This window comes from Ranitomeya imitator, chromosome 5 (assembly GCF_032444005.1).
Source record: "Ranitomeya imitator isolate aRanImi1 chromosome 5, aRanImi1.pri, whole genome shotgun sequence".
NCBI lineage: Eukaryota > Metazoa > Chordata > Amphibia > Anura > Dendrobatidae > Ranitomeya > Ranitomeya imitator.
The window spans coordinates 688,774,860-688,796,724 of record NC_091286.1 but is presented as its reverse complement, the minus strand read 5'-3'; the positions used below and the strand labels follow the sequence as shown (position 1 = coordinate 688,796,724).

At 45.7% G+C, this 21,865-nt stretch overlaps 1 protein-coding gene across 3 annotated transcripts in view; it reads left to right on the top strand.

The window, feature by feature from the left end:
* The window catches only part of CHRNA2 (cholinergic receptor nicotinic alpha 2 subunit), a 145,753-nt gene that overhangs the window by 103,389 nt on the left and 20,499 nt on the right, over nt 1–21,865 (top strand). For all 3 annotated transcript variants that reach the window (XM_069728442.1, XM_069728443.1, XM_069728444.1), the window contains one exon: nt 15,415–15,459. In XM_069728442.1, the coding sequence (XP_069584543.1) occupies nt 15,415–15,459 (45 nt within the window). The remainder of the gene's footprint in view (nt 1–15,414; nt 15,460–21,865) is intronic.

The following is a 21,865-nucleotide window of genomic DNA, read 5'->3' as shown; positions in this document are numbered from 1 at the left end:
CAAATTTTAGGCCACGCCCCTGACCACACCCATTTCACAACTAGTCACACCCATATCCACACACCAACCACACCCATTTAGCACTGCTGATCACACAGTTTCATAAGCAATAATTATAAACAGAAAAAAATATGGCCACAAAGTGCTCCATACTGTATAATGGCCCCACGTGATGCTCCATACTGTATAATGGCCCCACATGATGCTGCATACAGTATAATGGCCACAGATGATGCTGTATACTGTATATTGGCCCCAGATGATAATTCATACTGTATAATGGCCCCACATGATGCTCCATACCATATAATGGCCCCACATGATGCTAGGTACAGTCTAATGACCCTACATGATGCTGTATAATGGCCCCACATGATGCTGCATACTGTATAATGGCCTCACATGATGCTGCATACAGTATAATGGCCCCACATGATGATGCTTACAGTATAATGGCCCCACGTGATGCTTCGTACAGTATAATGGCTCCATGTGATGCTTCGTACAGTATAATGGCCCCAAGTGATGCTCCATACCTTATAATGGCCACACATGATTCATACTGTATAAGGGCCCCACATGATGCTGCGTACAGTCTAGTGACCCTACATGATGCTGCATACTGTATAATGGCCACACACACACAGACACACACAGCACCATTCACCTGTCTGCATTCACACACAGCTCCATTAACCTCTCTACACACACACAGTGCCTCAGTCCAGGAGACCGCCAGAATGTCCTCTCTCCCTCTCTGAACCACCGCACTGGAAGAAGATACGGAAGGGGCATGGCCTAATCAAGGGGGCGTGTCGGCTGCTTCTCCTGCTGTGCGGGAGAAGTAGAATCCCGTGTGGGGCAGAGCCTTAAAATCGGGACAGTCCTGCAGTATGAGGGACGGTTGGGAGCTATGTAGTGTATGTGCGTGTGTGTATGCAGAGAGGTGAATGGTGCTGTGTGTGTCTGTGTGTGTGTGTTAGTGTGTATGCAGAGAGGTGAATGGTGCTGTGTGTGTGTAGGTGGAGGAGAGGGCAATGATGGAGGTGATGGGGCAGAAGGCAATGATTGGGTTGACAGAGAGGGCAATGATAGGGGTAATAGGGGAGAAAGCAATGATGGGGTGGTGGAAAGGGCAATAATGGGGGTGATGAGGAAGGAGAAAATGATGGAGGTGGTGAATGGGCAATAATGGAGGTCGTGGGAAGGAGGAAATGATGGAGGCGGTATAATGGGCAATAATGGGGGTGGTGGGGAAAAAGATAATGATGGTGGTGGAAAGGGCGATGATGGGGATTGTGGGGAGGAGGAAATGATGGAGGTCATGGAATGGGTAATGATTGAGAAGACAATGATGATGGCAGTTGTAAGGACAATGATGGGGTGGTGAGGAGGAGGCAATGATGGAGGTGGTAGAATGGGTAATGATGAGGGTGGTGGGGGAGGAGGAAATGATGGAGGTGGGGGAATGGGTAATGATGGGGTGGTGGGGGAGAAGGCAATGATGGTAGCAGTGGAAAGGACAATAAAGTGGTGGTGGGGAGGAGGCAATGAAGGAGGTGGTGGAATGGGCAATAATGGGGTGGTGGGGAGAAAGCAATGATGGAGGTGCTGAAGAGGGCAACCCCCATCTGTGGACGTCAGGCACTCAGACCATCCTCATGGAGTCGGCTTCTAACCGTTTGTGCAGACACATGCACATTTGTGGCCTGCTGGAGGTCATTTTGCAGGGCTCTGTCAGTGCTCCTCCTGTTCCTCCTTCCATAAAGGCTGAGGTAGCGGTCCTGCTGCTGGGTTGTTGCCCTCTTATGGCCCCCTCCACGTCTCCTGGTGTACTGGCCTGTCTCCTGGCAGTGCCTCCAGCCTCTGGACACCATGCTGACAGACACAGAAAACCTTCTTGCCACAGCTCACATTGATGTGCTATCCTGGATGAGCTACACTACCTGAGCCACTTGTGTGGGTTGTAGTGTCCGTCTCATGCTACTGGAGCGCCCCCAGACACAGGGCCATGGGTTACTCGGTACCGGTCCTCTCTGTCTCAGTTCTGGGGTTGTCACGGTGGCTGGACCCGGTCCGTGACCCTGCTAAGGGGCGTCCAACAAAAGGGATGATGGTAGTTTGTCAAGGTTTCGTGACGCCACCTATGGTATTCGGTCAGGGTGACTGATGCTGCTTGGGACCCACTGGGGTGATGTGATGGGAGCTAGATGGTGAACCTTCCCACAGGTGAAGTATGTCCCCATGGCTTCCCAGTAAGGTGGATGGCGATGGTATGAGGTGCAGTCAATAACGAGGACACAAGGTTGCAGTCTCTTTACCTCTTTACTGAAGACTTCAGGATCCTCAATCCAGAGCACGGTTAACAGGGCTGTCTGAGACTGGCCGGTCCGAAGGCACATCCAGAGTTCCCTTTACAGGTGGAAATCGTTGCCTACCACTAGCGCCTGTGTGTTGTAGTGCTTCCCTGCGGAGCATTCGGGATAGTCCTCACAACTTCTATTCTCGTTCATTCTAATTCGTTCCAGTTCTTTCTAGTTCTTCGTCCCCCAGGTATGTTATGGCTAGGGCGCACCCATTTGACGGGAAGACTCGGAGTTCTTCCGGGACCCTATAGACGCCCCTCTCCACGCGTTGCCCCCTATGTCTGCTTAGGTGATGTAAGGTAGACAGCCAACCTATAATTAACTGTCCTGCGGAGTTTGAAGTAAGGCATAGAGTCAGTTACTTCCTCAGTGTTCCGGCCACCGGCTACGCGCCTCAGTAGGATGTTGCCGTTCTCCGGGCATGACTCCTACTGGCTCTCCTTTGTGCTTGATCTCGTTTCTCACTGTCCACAATATCCTTCGCTTCGTGTCTCTTTCTTAGGATACCGCTGCGGGGTGTGCAGGCGCGGTTCCGTAACGTTCTGTTCTAGTCGCTAGTTACCTGCCAGGTTCCCACGCCTGACAGGGACCACCCTGAATCTTCCCCTGCAACACCCCCTGCCACGGGATGTTGCCTGAATCCAACCCAGTCAGCTTCTGACTAACTTCCTATCCAACCCCTAGTTTTACCAGTGTGAGGAGTGGCCTAATGAATAAAGCCTTTTGCTCCCCCTAGTGGCCGGAGTGTGAAGTGTAATGTGTACTGGTGATACCTGGTCAGATGAACTCCTTTAGTGCCATCAGACGTACCATCACTCCCTTTAGCGGCAGAGCGATACTACTGCAACGACCACTGTGTGAAAGCATAACCAACATTCAAAAGTGACCAAAACATCAGCCAGAAAGCATTGGTACTGAGATGTGGTCTGTGGTCCCCACCTGCAGAACCACTCCTTTATTGATGGTGTCTTGATAATTGCCAATAATTTCCATCTGTTGTCTATTCCATTTGCACAACAGCATGTGAAATTGATCGTCGAACAGTGTTGCTTCCTAAGTGGACAGTTTGATTTCACAGAAGATTGATTTACTTGGAGTTAGATTCTGTTGTTTAAGTGTTCCCTTTATTTTTTGGAGCAGTGTATATCTCATTAATATTGGATCGATGCAAAACCCTAATATTCATATCTGAACAACAGAGACAAAAAGTCTAGAACACTCTGCTCCTTCGTTGGAACAAAGGAAGACTTCATTTTTCCTCCTCTGCATAAAAAGATCTCAACCCTTTCCCCTCACCCTAACAGGCTAGGGACACTCCTTTCCAACCACCCTGACAGGCTGTGGGACACACCTTCCCACCTGGAAGAAGTTTGAAGCATCATCTCTCTCTCTATTTCCCCAGTTTTAATTAGCTTCTCTCTCCCTAGCTATAATTAGTTCCACTTCACAGGAGGTTGGAGTGTCAGCTCTTCTCCAGGTATACGTACTTTTCTCTCTTCCTCATATGTTCAGTGTTTGGTGGACGTGTCCCCTCCTTGGAGATTTCATATGGATTTTAATTTTCCTCTATGACAATACCCACCGTACACCCAACAATGTTAGCATTGAACTTTTTATCAACCTGTCATCTAATTCACTCCTTGACAACCTACAATCCGGCTTCCATCCCCACCACTCCACCGAAACTGCCCTGACCAAAATTGCTAACGACTTATTTATCACCAGTCAATTATCTACAGTGTACTCCTCCTTCTAGACCTGCCCTTTGCCTTCGACAGTCAACCACTACCTCCTACTACAGATAATCTGTTCCCTCAGTATCACAGACCTTGTCCTATCCTGGATCTTCTCATACCTTTCCATCCACACTACCTCCTCATCTCGCCCTCTGTCTGTCAGTGACCCTCAAGGCTCTGTCCTAGCACCTTTACCCTTCTCCATCTATACACTCGGCCTGGGACAACTCATAAAGCCCCATGGCTTCCACTTCCACCTTTATGCTGATGAGACTCGGATCTACTTCCCTGGTCCAGACTTCACCTCTCTGCTCTCCAAAATCCCAGAATGTCTATCAGCAATATCCTCCTTCTTCTCCTCACACTTCTTAAATCTCGAGGTGGACATAATTGTACTCACCATCTTTCCTCCATCTCACCTTACTTCCCTACCAAATTTATCACTTTCCCCAGTACCGGAAGTCCACTTCCTCTGAGTAACCCTCGACTCTGCCCAGTCCTTCACACCACACCACACCACACATTTAAGCTCTTGCTCTCTCCTGCCAGTAAATCTTAGTGCATGCCCTCTTCATCTCTCGAATATCCTCCTTTGTGGCCTTCCTGCTAACACTCTCGAAACTCTTCAGTCCATCCTTACTTCTGTTGCCCGACTCGCTATTCCTCCGCTTTTCCCATCTGTCTCCCGATCCCCCACCGTATCCAGTTGAAACTACTAACATTGACCTACAAGGCCATCCATAACTTTTCTCCTCCATATATCGCCAAATTAATCTCCTGTTATCTTCCTACACGTAATCTCCGGTCCTCCCAAGACCTCCTTCTCTCCTCCACGCTCATATGTTCTCACTCAATTGCCTCCAAGAGTATCCCACTTCTTTTGAAATTCTGTGCCCCAACTTGTCCAATTATTATCCACCACATTCAGAACTTTCAGATGGAACTGGAAAAGCCTACAATCTGCAATGACATCGCTACCACCTCCAGAACTGTCACCTCACCACCATCGGAGCAGCCGAAACCCCATTGTCTATAACCCACTAACAGTACCTACTGTACGTAAAGAGTCAATAATAACCCCTAAATACAGCAGCCTTATAGATCTAATATGGTGATTTATCCAACTTTCCTCTTTCCAATACTTCTAGTAATGGAGTCCTGTGCTTATCATCCTGACCTCCACCCTCTTATTACTCATGCATTACATCAATCCTAGCCTCACATTAATGGTGACACCGTGCCTGCCTCCGCTGAAAATCATTTAAGTGCTGAATCTGTAAATTTTCTGTCGTTAACATAACACAGCTCAATACACATATAATCTATCAATTACCGGACTGAGCGGCTGCTGCCTCATATGGTTAAGGAAATAGAAAAAGCGGGGATTACCGAGCATTACCGCATGTCAGAGCTGACCTTCGTCGGCGGCTGGAAAATAACCAAAAGAGCAAAAGATATACAGTGGGGGAAATAAGTATTTGACCCCTTGCTGATTCTGTAAGTTTGCCCACTGACAAAGACATGAACAGTCTATAATTTTAAGGATAGGTTAATTTTAACATTGAGAGATAGAATATCAAAAATAAAATCCAGGAAATCACATTGTATAAATTATATAAATTTTATTTGCATTTTGCAGTTAGAAATAAGTATTTGATCCCCTACCAACCATTATTATTTTTAAACCATCTTTAAACCAAATTATTTCTAATTGTTGGACAACCTCTAATTTCATAGTACTGCCTGTAAAAAAAATATTAGCGTTGGATGGATGCTCTCGAACAACAACACACCCTAAACCTAGTGATTGCACCATCACCCAAGGAACAACGGATATGATTGACAATCGGCTGAGATCAGCGATAATGCCGCTCTGGCTCTATCCTTTTAGATACAATAGTGACCACTGCACCTAAGTGACCACAACATCAGGATGTGATGTCTCTCTTTTTGCTGATGTCTTCACTTGAGGGAAGTAAAAAGAGATGGACGGGGACCTCCGTAACATTGACCTTAAAGCTGCAAAGGATTCAACAGTTATAATCAACTTTCTAGCTCAATTTTAAAAATCTCAGACATCCCCTTTAACTCCTTTATGTCACATACACTACACCAATAGCATTGGAAACCTTCCTTTGAAGAACAGCACCATAAAAGAATGCAGAAGTATAGCTAGGGGTTCACCTTGGTAGTCGGAGGAATTATAAGAGATTACTGTATGGTGACTACTGGGCTGCAGTCCTTTTCATCTCTGTCCAAATGCTGATGGGTTTTTTGTATTGCTTTTCCTTTCATGGTTGGTTTCTCTTCACGTGTTTTCCATTTTGACTCTGTCTTATCATATTTTAGGATGGGCTTTATATGTTCACCTTTCACTGACCTCACTTGCTGGCTATACTTCCAAATAGATTGGTATTTGAAGTGTCAGCTCCTCAGCAAGGGGTTTACCTTGTTTGGTACACCCCATTTGTTTTTCTCGCTGCAAATCTTTTAATTTTTAATCCACAGCACCTTTGCCTTCTCCATATTTGGGGTTCTGGGAGGTCTCACTTATTCTGTTTGTTTAATGGCTCTCCTTATTTGTCCCAGTCAATCCTTTGTGAACATGTTTTAGTTTCTCACCCTGGGTTCTATGTTCATCTCATAGGGTATGCTGCAGCCCCCTCAGGGTATAATGCTGCCACTTCAGAGAGTATAATACAGCCCCCTCACAGAGTATAATGCAGCCCTCCTCAGAGTATAATGCAGCCTCCCCCATAGAGAATAATGCAGCACCCCCAAAAGAATATAATGCAGCCACTCCATAGAGAATGATGCAGCCCCCATATAGTATAATGCAGCCCCACATAGAGTATAATGCAGCCCCTCATAGAGTATAAGGCAGCCCCACAGTCCTGCAGTATTTTGGCCACCACATACTCACAGCATCAGAGGCAGAGGGGGAATGATGGGAGAGAGAGTGTCATCTGACTGTCTCTCCATCATTGCTGACGCTGGCCCCCCTGACTCACGGGCCCCATAGTGGCCAAGTGGTGTGCCACTAATGGCATGAGAGCGGGTGCCTAGGCAAATGCCTAGTCTGCCTGCACCTAACACCAACCCTGCTTCTGTCGGGACTCACCTTCCAGAATTCATTCAGGACTTCTCTGATGTTTTTTTCTGAGACTGAGTGTGATGTTCTTCTGCCACACAGGTCATATGATTGTGCTGTCTGTAACATACTTGCTGGTGCCTGAACCCCTTCTCCCGGGCCAGTGTGTGGCCAGTGCCTGAATGTCTACGCTCCATATCTGGACTGCTAGAACCAGTCTCCAAATTCAGTCCCTCTGTGACTGACTGTTTGTCAGTATCCATCTTGCCTGTGGAGTAGTCTGAACGGAGCCTGAGTCCGTGTTCCTGTCAGTAAACCTGACCCTTGGGGTTAGCAACCGCACAACCAGGGACTGCGTAGGAGTGGTACCTGGTGCTCAAGCCTGACTCCACCATCAGGAGCTCCAGTGAATACCAGGTAGCCGCTTAGCTATAGCCCTCCTAGGTAAGCCCAGCCCTGTGGCACAGTGGGTCCATGAACCATGAGCGCCACTTGCAGGTGTGACACTATTGACTTCCTACCAGGAGGAGCTAAAATTACTAAAACTTGCTTGTTTAACCTTTCTCTAGAGGGAGGCCTTGAATGAATTCATTTGAAGGAGTCTGGCTAAGGGGAGAGCATCGTGCGATATGCTTATGACTCTCGGCTCCTGATCTGCTGCGAGCGTGAACCGGGTGTCAGTGCTCTGTGCTCCGAGCCTCTCGCATGAGTATCACAGCACAGGTGCTGAGGAGATGGAGAAATTATTTTCTCCATCTCCTCTGCTGCCGATGTTTCACACGCATACATAGACTTATACGAAAGCGTGTGATTCGAATTCGGCGTGTAATCGCAGCATACTGTGTTTTTTTTTCTTGTCTGATCGAGATCCGATTGGAGCAGGGAAAAAATACGCCATTGAGAACAGAACCATAGGATTAAATTGGTACAAATGCAATTCAGTTTTTAATCAGATTGCATTAGTCTAATTTATTTGCAAGTGGGAGCGAGCCCTAAGAGTCATATACGTCCATCCACCTCTCAAGTTACCCTGGGGTCCTTTTATAAAAAAAAATGGAGGGTTGTGTCTGTGCCTGAATTTTAGAGAGATTAATAAAATCACGGTTCACAATCCTTACCTTTTTCCCATTATATCTGACCTTTTTAACCAATTATCTTGGGCTAAATTGTTTTCCAAACTTGACTTAAGAGGGGCATATAACCTTATACACGTTCATCAGGGTGATGAATGGAAGACCGCATTCAATACACCTGAAGGTCATTTGAGAATTTGGTGATGCCGTTCAGGTTAACCAATGCTTCAGCAGTCTTTCAAAGTTTCATGAATGACATTTTTCGTTCTCTGATAGGTAGATTTGTGGTAATTTATATGGCTGACAAATTGATTTACTGACATATTTAGATGGAGTATCGTGAGCATGTGTAAGGAGGAGAGCCAGCCTCGGTGTGCCTTGTCCGGGACGAGTCCGGAACCATCGGTGCTGTCACCCAAGTTGCAGGGGGGAGAGTTTAGTGCCCCGGACAGACCTTTGAACTTGAGACCATGGGGCATGAAGGGTATAAGAGGGGGAACACGGGAACAGGAGCTCGGTTGGCGGGAAGCTGTAGTGTGCGGAGGCAGAGTGAGAGCCCTCCCACGCTGTTCAGTCAGGACAAAGTAGGCTCAAGTCAGAGAGGGCTACGTAGACTTACCGGAGACTGTAGCTCCCCTATACACAATATGATGGGTCCACAGCTCCCCTATACACTGTATGATATCCCCACAGTTCCCCTATACACAATATGATGCTCCGACAGCTCTTATACATAGCATGATATCCCCACAGCTCCCTTATACACTGTATAATATCCCCACAGCTCCCTTATACACTGTATGATGTTCTCACAGCTCCCCTATGCACAAAATGATGGGTCCATAGCTCCCCTATACACAGTATATGTCCATAGCTCCCCTATACACAGTATGATATCGCCACAGTTCCTCTGTATACAGTATGATGTCCCCACAGCTCCCCTATACACAGTATGATGTCCCCACAGCTCCCCTATACACAGTATGATGGGTTCACAGCTCCCCAATACACAGTATGATGGGTTCACAGCTCCCCTATACACAGTATGATTCCCCCACAGCTCTCCTATAGACAGTATGATGTCCCCACAGCACCCCTATATACAGTATGAAATCCCCACAGTTCCCCTGTACACAGTATGATGGGCCCACAGCTCCCTTATACATAGCATGATATCCCCACAGCTCCCCTATACCTTGTATGTATGATGTTCCCACAGCTCCCCTAAACATAGTATGATATCCCTACAGCTCCCCTATAAACAGTATGATGTCCCCATAGCTCCCCTAAACATAGTATGATAACCCCATAGCTCCCCTATACACAGTATGTTATCCCCAAAGTTCCCCTATACACAATATGATGTCCCCACAGCTCCCCTATACACAGTATGATGTCCCCGCAGCTCCCCTATACACAGTATGATATCCCCAAAGTTCCCCTAAACATAGTATGATATCCCCATAGCTCCCCTATACACAGTATGATGTTCCCACAGCTCCCCTATACACAGTATGATGTCCCCAAAGTTCCCCTAAACAAAGTATGATATCCCCATAGCTCCCCTATACACAGTATGATGTCCCCATAGCTCCCCTATACACAGTATGATGTCCCCACAGCTCCCCTATACACAGTATGATATCCCCTAAGTTCCCCTAAACATAGTATGATATCCCCATAGCTCCCCTATACACAGTATGATGTCCCCACAGCTTTCCTATACACAGTATGATATCCCCACAGCTCCCCTACACACAGTATGATATCCCCAGAGTTCCTCTATACACAGTATGATATCCCAAAAGTTCCCCTAAACATAGCATGATGTCCACACAGCTCCCCTGCATCTAAGGGATCAGAACAAAAGAAGTTTCTATTGTTACCCTTCACCCACCCACCGATTGTGAGGTGCAAAAAAGGCTCTCGTTCCTGCCCTATGTGGTATCTATTAGGTTATGCATTAGACATGTGGAGCACCCCCAGACACAGGGCCACAGGTTCTCTCGGTACCGGTCCTCTCTGTCTCAGTCCTAGGATTGTCACGGTGGCTGGACCCGGTTCGTGACCCTGCTAAGGGGTGCCCAATGAAAGGGTGGTGAAAGTTGTTAGGTGTTTGTGACGCCACCTGTGGTATTTGGTCAGGGTGACCGACGCTGCTTGGGGTCCGCTGGGGGTGATGTGATAGCAGCTAGATGGTATACCTTACCACAGGTGAAGTAGATCCCGAGGGTTTCCCAGTAGTGTAGGTGGCGATGATGTGAGGCGCAGTTATTAACGAGGATACAGGGTTGCAGTCTCTTTACCTTTTTACTGAAGACTTCGGGGTCCGCAATCCAGAGCACCGCTAACAGGGCTGGCTGAGACCGGCCGGTCCGATGGGCACATCCAGAGTTCCCTTTGCAGGTGGAAATCAGTGCCTACCACTAGCGCCTGTGTGTTGTAGTCCTTCCCTGCTGAGCATTCTGGATAGTCATCACAACTTTTGTATTCGTTCTCTCTCTCTCCGTCCCCCAAGTTTATCTGGCTAGGACGCACCCGTATGACGGGTAGGCTCGGAGCTATTCTGAGACCCTAGAGATGCCCCTCTCCACGTTTGCCCCCTATGTCTTCTTAGGTGATGTACGTTAGACAGCCAACCTATAATCAACTGTCCTGCCTCTGTTTGAAGTAATGCTTGAAGTCAGTTACTTCCTCGGCGTTCTGGCCACCGGCTACACGCCTCAGTAGGATGTTGCCGATCTCGGGGCACGACTCCTACTGGTTCTCCTTTGTGCTTGATCTCGTTTCTCACTGTCCACAATATACTTCGCTTCGTGTCCTTTCTTTAGATGCCGCCGCAAGGTAGTGCAGGCGTGGCTGTGTAACGATCTGTCCTTGTCGCTAAGTCACTGCCAGGTTCCCACGCCTGACAGGGACACCTCTGAATCTTCCCCGCAACACCCCCTGCCACGGGATGTTGCCTGGACAAAACCCAGCCAGCTTCTTCTCTCACTTCCTATCCAACCCCCAGTTTTACCAAAGTGTGAGGAGTGGCCTAGTAAATAGAACCTTTTGCTCCCCCTGGTGGCCGGAGTGTGAAATGTAGTGTGTGACTGTGATACCTGGTCAGGTGAACTCCTTTAGTGCCATCAGACGTACCATCACTCCCCTTAGTGGCAGAGCGACATTACTGCAACGACCAGGTCTCTGGGGCGCTACACATGGTCTTATAGGTGTTTGGTAGCTTTTCATAACTTTCTGTACTGGTAAGTCCAGGTATTAGTGAGAGGGATTCCCCTGGGCACCATATTGCATGGTGGTCTGAAACTTCTCCTGCTCCCCACTGCTGTTTCATCCTGTAGTGGTGGAGTCAGATCCTCCCTGACAAGCTAAATGAGTAAAACTACTGTTTTTTTTATTTTTTTACATCTATGCAGAGCACAACAGTCAAGATCCTGCATTCTGCATAGGCAGCAACTGCGATGACAGAGGCTGTAATGTTCTCTCCCCCAGCTCCCTGCTTCTTTCATTCGTTACTAAGGTTCGGGTTAAGGTTAAAGTGAGGTCTAGGCTTAGGTCTATAATGTTACCAAGTAGATCAAAAACAAATAAAATGTCACAAATCATATAAGATAAAAAAATAAATTAAAAACTGTACCGACCCTTTAAAAAAACCCAAAAAGAAACAAACCAAATCTTGACTGTGAAGCAAGTGATTTCCAGGAGATTCCTGCACAAATATAATAATGGAATCTTGGGATAGAAACACATTCGTGGTCTCGTTCCCTCCTGCAGAGACTCGTTATTTATCAGACGCAGCCCGATACCATAACTAGTAAATCGGATGAAAGATATTATACCTTCCGCAGATATAGGGCTGGTCTATACCGCACCATCCGATAATCCGGCATTTCCTCCCTCTAGTCCCCGCTAGCTGCCAATTACTGACATCATCATTCTCACCAGACACATAGGATCCGATCGGCTCTGCGTTATAGGCCACTTATTTCCCAAACCCCCGGAGAGAGTCTCCATCCTCCCATAATACCGCCATATACATTAATGAACCGATAAATAATAATAACCTGATATTAATCTGATGGCGGCACGCTCGGGTGGAGCAGAATCGGAGATATTGAGCAGAACGATATTTTTCTTTCATTTGAAGTCCATAAATATTTATGTTTCTTTGGATTGTGTTCTTTATTGATGGCGCCAGACGGACCCACCGGGTAATGAGATCTTTGGCGGGAATCCTCTATTTTGCAGACGAGTCATTTCGAGCTTGTGCCCAGCGGAAGCCGCTTATGTGTCGTTCTTATATTTTTCTCCTCCAATGACTGGTAAAGTTTTGATCTCGCTACTAGGGTTGAGCGAAACAGATCGGCACTTTTCAAAAGTCGCCGACTTTTAGCAAAGTCGGGTTTCGTGAAACCCGACCCGATCCCACTCAGGGATCGGGTCGGCGGTCGGTGATCTCTAATTAAAAGTCGAGTTTCGTTTTATATATATATATATATATATATATATATATATATATATATATATATATGTCATTCAGACACATATATATATATTTATATTAGCTTCAGCGTGATATAGCAGAAAAGCCGGTAATTCAATTACCGGCTTTTCATTTCTCCTGCCAAAACCCGACATAATATGAGACATGGGTTACATACAGTAAACCATCTCATATCCCCATTTTTTTTGCATATTCCACACTACTGTTGTTAGTAGTGTGTATGTGCAAAATTTCAGTGCTCTAGCTCTTAAATTTAAGGGTTAAATTGCGGAAAAAATTGGTGTGGGCTCCCGCGCAATTTTCTCCGCCAGAGTAGTAAAGCCAGTGACTGAGGGCAGATATTAATAGCCTGGAGAGTGTCCATGGTTATTGCCCCCCCCCCCCCCTGGCTAAAAACACCTGCCCCCAGCCACCCCAGAAAAGGCACATCTGGAAGATGCGCCAATTCTGGCACTTGGCCTCTCTCTTCCCATTCCTGTGTAGCGGTGGGATATGGGGTAATGAAAGGTTAATGCCACCTTGCTATTGTAAGGTGACATTAAGCCAGATTAATAATGGCGAGGCGTCTCTAGGCTATTAATATCTGCCCTCAGTCACTGGCTTTACTACTCTGGCGGAGAAAATTGCGCGGGAGCCCACGTCAATTTTTTCAGCGATTTAACCCTTAAATTGCCTTTAACCCTTACATTTAATAGCTTTCAGCAATTTAAGGGTTAAATCGCTGAAAAAATTGATGTGGGCTCCCGCGCAATTTTCTCCGCCAGAGTAGTAAAGCCAGTGACTGAGGGCAGATATTAATAGCCTAGAGAGGGTCCATGGTTTTTGGCCCCCCCTGGCTAAAAACATCTGCCCCCAGCCACCCCAGAAAAGGCACATCTGGAAGATGTGCCTATTCTGGCACTTGGCCACTCTCTTCCCATTCCCGTGTAGTGGTGGGATATGGGGTAATGAAGGGTTAATGTCACCTTGCTATTGTAAGGTGACATTAAGCCAGATTAATAATGGAGAGTCGTCAATTCTGACACCTATCCATTATTAATCATTTTGCATTAAATGGTTAAAAAAAACACACACACATTATTAAAAAGTATTTTAATGAAATAAAAACACAGGTTGTTTTAATATTTTATTGTACGCTCAATCCACTCACTGAAGACCCTTGCTCTGTAACAAATAAAAAATAATAAACCAACAATATCCATACCTTCCATAGATCTGTAACGTCCCACGTTGTAAATCCATCTGAAGGGGTTAAAATATTTTACAGCCACAAGCTCTGCTAATGCAGCTGTGCTTGTGGCTGTAAACCCCAGCGAATGAAGGTAATGTAGGTCAATGACCTATAGTTACCTTCATTCGCGGTGATGCGCCCCCTGCTGGATGTCCTCATATGACCTCGAGCTTGGGAACTTTTCCCACGCTCCAGGGACATCCAGCAGGGGGCACATCACCGCGAATGAAGGTAACTACAGGTCATTGACCTACATTACCTTCATTCGCTGGGGTTTACAGCCACGAGCAGCGCTGCATTAGCAGAGCTCCTGGCTGTAAAATATTTTAACCCCTTCAGATGGATTTACATCATGGGACGTTACAGATCTACGGAAGGTATGTATATTGTTGGTTTATTATTTTTTATTTGTTACAGAGCGAGGGTCTTCAGCCAGTGGATTGAGCGTACAATAAAATATTACAACAAACGGTGTGTTTATTTCATTAAAATACTTTTTAATAATGTGTGTGGTTTTTTTTTAACTCTTTCATACAATTGGATTAATAATGGATAGGTGTCAGAATTGACGCCTCTCCATTATTAATCTGGCTTAATGTCACCTTACAATAGCAAGGTGACATTAACCCTTCATTACCCCATATCCCACCGCTACATGGGAATGGGAAGAGAGTGGCCAAGTGCCAGAATAGGTGCATCTTCCACTCCATGAAGATGGCTGGACCATCATTGTAAATACATCATTGTAAATACACACCTGTACTTTGTATCTCCCCCACCTCATTTTAGATTGTAAGACCACTGGCTTTACTACTCTGGCGGAGAAAATTGCGCGGGAGCCCACGCCAATTTTTTCCGCGATTTAACCCTTAAATTTAATAGCTAGAGCGCCGAAATTTTGCATATACACACTACTAACATTAGTAGTGTGGAATATGCAAAAAAAAAGGGGGATATGACATGGTTTACTGTATGTAAACCATGTCTCATATCATGTCGGGTTTTGGCAGGAGAAATGAAAAGCCGGTAATTGAATTACCGACTTTTCTGCTATATCGCCCTGAAGGAAATGTAAAAAAAAAAAAACCCCATAGACTTTCATTGGGTTTCGAGTTTCAGCCGATCCCCGACCCCGACTTTTCAATAGGATCGGCCGATTTCACTCGACCCGACTTTTGAGAAAGTCGGGTTTCGTGAAACCCGACTCGACCCTGAAAAACTAAAAGTCGCTCAACCCTACTCGCTACATCTAGAGAACGTCATCTATTCATATGATGGAGCCCCGGACATCGCTTGGCACGTGGGATAACCTTGATGGGTCGTACAGGGACCCCCTCAACCCATTGGGTCTGAATTTGCAATTTACGGTCACATATTTAGCCCCTTGACTTTATTTTTGTTTTTCTGCAGGATGAGAAAAACCAAATGATGACGACTAACGTGTGGCTGAAGCAGGTAAGTCTCGTGGTTTTTCCAGTTCATTTTGCTCTTTCACATAAAGAAGAAACTAAGTTGGTAGTTGGAAACCATCAGCAAGCTGTTGGTCACGTATCTTTTCTTCTGATTTATATTATGTGTCTTGACTCTATTTTGTATTGTCAATGAGGGTAATGGTCTTTTTTTGTTTTGTTTTTTACTAGCTGTTCTCCCCTATAAAAAAAAAATATTGCTACACGTATGTTCTATCATGTGCTTATTGTTACCCAGAGGTTTTGAACTTTTACTGTTGTGTTCTATTGTTTGTTTTCCATTTAATATAACTACTTTATTATACTAGCCCTACACCTAATCCTAACCCTAAAACTAGGACTATCTCTAACCATATTTATAACCCTAATCCCAGTGCTCATACTATACCCAGTCCTAGCCCTAACCCTAATTTCAGTTCTAGCCCTAACCCTAGACCTAGTTTTGACCCTAGTCCTTACCTTAACCCGAGCTCTAACCATATTAAAAAAATCTATCCTTAGTCCTAATCATAGACCTAAGCCTAGTCCTGACCTTAATTAGAGACATGAACATAGTAATAGACCTAACCGTAGGCCTAGCCCTAACCCTAGACCTAGTTCTAACCCTAGTCGTTACCTTAACCTGAGCCCTAACGATATTAATAGATCTAACCTCAGTCCTAGCTCTAATCAGAGACCTAAGCCTAGTCCTGATCTTAACTAGAGACATGAACATAGTAATAGACCTAACCCTAGTCCTAGCCCTAACCCTAGTCCTAAGCATACACCAAACCCCAGTCCTCATCCTTACCTTGAACCCCAACTATAATAATAAACCTCACCCTAGTCTTAGCCTTAATCATAGACTTCATACTTGTCTTCACCTTAACCCAAAACCTAACCATAGTATTAGACATAGCCCAAGTCTTAGCCCTAACCCTAGTCCTAATCAAATACTTAATCATAGTCCTCATCCTTAACTCAAACCCTTATCATTGTACCATAACCAGACCCAACTCTAGTCCTAGCCTAACTCTAGTCCTAATCATAAACCTAATCATAGTCCTTTCCTTAACCTTAGCCGTAACCATAGTAATAGACCCAAACCCAAGTGCTAACCCTAGTCCTAAACATAGACATAACCCTACTCCTCCCCCTAACCTAAGCGCTAGCTCTAATCCTCAACTGAGCCTGACCCCTAACCATAGTAAGAGACCTATGTTTACTGCTAGCCCTAAACTTAGTTGTATTCATAGACCTAAAACTAGTCCTCAACTTAATCTGAGCCCTTACTATAGTAATAGACCTAACTTTATTGCTGACCCTAATCATAATCCTAAACCTAGTCCTCATCTTAATCTGAGCCCTAGCCAATGTAATAGACCCAACCCTATTCCTAGCCCCAACCCTAGTCGTAATCAGAGACCTAACACTTGTACCCTCCTTAACCTAAGCCCTAACCCTAGTTGCAAGTGATAGAAGGGCCAGGGAGCTGCTGGAGAGTCTCAGTCGCTGCTTAAACAGAGCGCCGCAGCGGATGAAAAACTCAAATTGACTTCTGTACCCTGTGTAGGAGCCTACACGACCGACAAGATCTTAGAGAAGCCCCTGGTTTCATTAGTCCTCAAACTTGCACTGTACCCCTACAAGATGAAACCGCAGTGTGTGTGTGTGTGGGGGGGGGGCAGGAGAAATTTGAGACCACCATTGAATTTGGTGCCCAGGGAAACCCCCAATTGTCCTCCCATTTTACACCACTGACACCTGGTGTTACCATTCTAGAAAGTTATGGAATATCTTTGACATGCTTACTGATCTGTATAAGGGAAGTGGGCACCTTGATGAACTCGAACATCCATTGGTCAACTCATCCCCTTTGATGACCAATCTGAAGGAAAGGACATCAATATATAAACCCAGGACAGGCCCTGTAACGTGATGGTTTACGTACATGTGATTGCTCCCTCCACTCAATTCCTATTACAAGCGACAGGCACAGTGATGCCTAAGAGACTGTCCGTCCTGAGGATAAAGGATGGTTTCTAGCAGATTGGTTAAGAGCATAAAATCCGCCAGTGACAAGCAAGCTAATAATCGATTGATGTTTGATCAATAAGTAACGATTGGTAACGATTTCTATAAACAATCTGTTGTATGAATAATCATTCACAAATGACGTCTCATATAAAGAACCTGTCAAACATGGTACTAATGAGCCACAGCGGTGCTAACATAAAGCAAAAAGCAAACTCACGTACTGAACCACTGCGCTCCTCCGAACTGGGGCAGAATCAGTAGTTATATTATCATCAGATCGCTGCTATGTAGCTGAATTACAGGCTTGCTATGAACGCCGACCACAGGGTGGCGCTCACAGCAAGCCGGCATCAACAACCATAGAGGTCTCAAGGAGACCTCAGGTTGTCATGCCGACGCATCGCTGACCCCCGATCATGTGACGGGGGTCGTGATGCGAGCATTTCCGGCTGCGCGGCCGGAAGTGCAGCGCCCCAGAGTCCTGGTCGTTGCAGTAATGTCGTTCTTCCACCAGGGGTAGCGATGTTATATCTGATGGCACCAAAGGTGTTCACCCTGCCAGGTATCACAGCTACACACACACTTCACACGCCGGCCACCAGGGGGAGCAAAAGGTTCTATCTATTAGGCCACTCCTCACATTTGGATAAAACTGGGGGTTGGTTAGGAAGTGAGGGAGAAGCTGACTGGAGGGAGAAGGAGATAGTTGGAGTTGGAGCCAGGAGGAGAGGGAGAGAGGCAGACTGGGCTCGGCCCAGGGAATTCCTGTCAGGCGGACAGAGGAACAAGAAAGAACATCAGCGGCTCAGTAGGAAGGACACGGAGCTGCGCCTGCAACCCATGCGGCAGCCTCCTAAGAACGGACAGGAAAGGAAGTGTGCCGTAGTGAGTGAGCACAGAAGTCATAGCAACAGGAGTGAAACAACAGTGGGAGACCAGCTAGAAGCAGGCTGCCTCCATCTGAGCGTAGATCCGGTGGCCGGAACACCGAGGGAGTAATAGACTCTACGCTTTACTTCAGAGACCGGCAGGGCAGTCGATTTCAAGTTGGCTGTCTGACCTAAACACCTAAGCAGACAAGGTGGCAACGTGGAGGAGGGGAGACGCTAGGGTCCCTATAAAATAGCCTCAGGCCACCACCGTCATACGGGTTATGTCCTATCCATCTGGGGGACAGAGAGAGAGAAGTAACAACAGTGAGGACCTTATGGTAGCTAATGCAAGTAGGGACCTACTACGTTACTGTGCGCAAGGGGAAGGCTACTGATTTCCACCTGGATAAGGGGACTCTGGAACTGCCATCAGACTGGCCGGTCTCTGCCTACCTGTCATCCGGCACTCTGGACTGTGGATGCTGAAGCCTTCAGTAAAGGTAAAGAGAATGCACCCTTTGTGTCCTCGTTATTCACTGCGTCTTGCACCATCCACCATCACCATCTACACTTCCGGGAAGCCCTGGGGATATACTTCACCTGAGAGAAGGTCTACCATCTAACTGCCATTCCATCACCCCAGCAGACCCCTAAGCAGCATCGGTCACCCTGACCAAATACCACAGGTGGCGTCACGAACACTACCGTTATCTACGAACTCTGCCTTTTATTGGGCGCCCCTCATAGGGCCACGGTCCGGGTCGGGCCACCGTAACATCCCCACTGAGGGAACTGAAGGACCCGGTACCGAGTACCCCATTGCCCTTACGTGGGGGCGATCAAGAAACGGTAGTTAAATGCTGCTGTCAGCGTTTGACAGCGACATTTAACTAGTTAATAGCGGCAGGTGGATCGCGATTCCACGTGCCGCTATTGCGCACACATGTCAGCTGTACAAAACCGCTGACATGTCACGACTTTGATGTGGGCTCACCGCCAGAGACCACATCAAAGGGGGAGACAAGACATGCACAGTCCTAATACACCCCCATAGCATGATGCTGCCACCACCATGTTTCACTGTTGGGATTGTATTGGTCAGGTGTTGAGCAGTGCCTGGTTTTCTCCACACATACCGCTTAGACTTATCACCAAAAAGGTCTATCTTCATCTCATCAGACCAGGGAATCTTATTTCTCATAGTCTGGAGTCCTTCATGTGTTTTTTAGCAAACTCTATGCAGCTTTCATATGTCTTGCACTGAGGAGAGGCTTCCGTCAGGCCACTCTGCCATAAAAGCCTGACTGGTGGAGGGCTGCAGTGATAGTTGACTTTGTGGAACTTTCTCCCATCTCCCTACTGCATCTCTGGAGCTCAGCCACAGTGATCTTGAGGTTCTTCTTTACCTCTCTCACCAAGGCTCTTCTCCCACGATTGCTCAGTTTGGCTGGACGGCCAGGTCTAGGAAGACTTCTGGTGGTCCCAAATTTCTTCCATTTAATGATTATGGAGGCCACTGTGCTCTTAGGAACCTTGAGTCCTGCAGAAATTCTGCTGTAACCTTGGCCAGTTCTGTGCCTTGCCACAATTCTGTCTCTGAGCTCCTTGGCCAGTTCCTTTGGCCTCATGATTCTCATTTGGTCTGACATGCATTGTGAGCTGTGAGGTCTTATATAGACAGGTGTGCGCCGCTCCAAATCAAGTCCTATCAGTTTAATTACACACAGCTGGACTCCAATGAAGGAGTAGAACCATCTCAAGGAGGATCACAAGGAAATGGACAGCATGGGACTTACATATGAGTGTCTGAGCAAAGGGGCTGAAGACTTATGACCATGTGATATTTCAGTGTTTCTTTTTTATTAAATTTGCAAAAATTTCTACATTTGTTTTTTTCAGTCAAGATGGGGTGCAGAGTGTACACTAATGAGAAAAAAAAGAAAAAAAATTATTTTTTTTAAATTTACCAAATGGCTGCAATGAAACAAAGAGTGAAAAATGTAAATGGGTCTGAATAATTTCCATACCTGCTGTAGTTATGGGACAGTATTATAATAATTGCATTCTAGGCTTAAATCCCACTAAGGATAACCAGAGGAGTTTGTATGTTCTCTCTGTGTTTCCGATGGTTTCGTCCCACACAACACAGACATACTGATAGGGAATATAGATTGTGAACCCCGATGGGGACAGTGTCAATAATGTCTGTAAAGCGCTGTGGAATGAGCCATTTCCCAATGTTTTTGACCTCCTGAATTCCAAAATAACAATTTACAATCTTTAGTTATCTCTTGTTTTTATGATATCAAAGAGTTTTCCTTTTACTACTACATATAATTAATGCATAAAAGTTTCAGTAATTTTAGATATTATTATTTTTGGAAATATAAAGATGCAGAATATTTTGTTATACCGATGTTCTGATGTTTATTTGGAGGAAAGTTAGCAACAATTCAAAGAACTAAATCATGTCTAAAACTATCGCAAATTATAAACAGTTACAGAAATGACACTACAACATTTGCTCCTGTTTCTGTTAGAACTCTTTTTTGCTTGTCTCTTGTACTCCGGCATCAGATCGTCTCTTACAATTGTCCAACGGTGATCTGCAAGCATTGATGGACTCCATTTTTATTGATATCTTTTCTCCACAGCCGCAATATCTTGGTGAAATCTCTCACTGTGCTCGTCGCTCACTGCTCTGCAGTTTGGTGGTAAAAAAGTCTAGATGCGAATGTAAGAAATTAAAATTTACGGACATGTTACAGTCAAGATCCTTATATGTTTTGAGAAGATTTTCCACCAATTCTGCATAATTATCTGCTCTTGAGTTTCACAAAAACGAGTTACCGCTAATGTGAATACGACCCATGTAGCCTTTTCCTTGCCCTGCAACAAATGGAGAAACTCTTCATCTTGAAGAAGCTTACGAATCTGAGGTCCAGTAAAGACTCCTTACTTTATCGTTGCTTCACTCAACCTTGGAAATTTATCCATGAGATGCTTAAATGCTTTTTCATTTTTATGCATTGCTTTCACAAAGTTCTCCATTAGGCCCAACTTGATACGTCATGGTGGTAACACAATCTTATGTAGGTCAACAAGTGCCGAATGCTGGACATTTTTACTCTTTCCTGGGTGAAGTGAATGTCAGAGAGGACAGTCTCTTATTGTAGTGATTTTCTCATTCACGACTATCCCACCCACACACAGAGAGCAGAAGTACTTTGTGTGTCAACCCTGGAGACCAAGTAAGAGGACAACCACCTTTAAGTCACCATAAAGAGGCCACAAATGTTGGTCACAGTCCAGGCACCTCAGCAGCTGTTTCACGTTGTCATAACTTTCTTTCACGTGTATGGCAGAACAAATATGAATTGAAGCTAGCGCATTACCATTATGCAGCAAGACGGTTTTTAGCCTTCTTTTGGTTGAATTGATGAAGAGTCTCAATTTCCCTTGATTATGACTTATCTTCAGAGCTTCCACTAAACTGTCGATGTT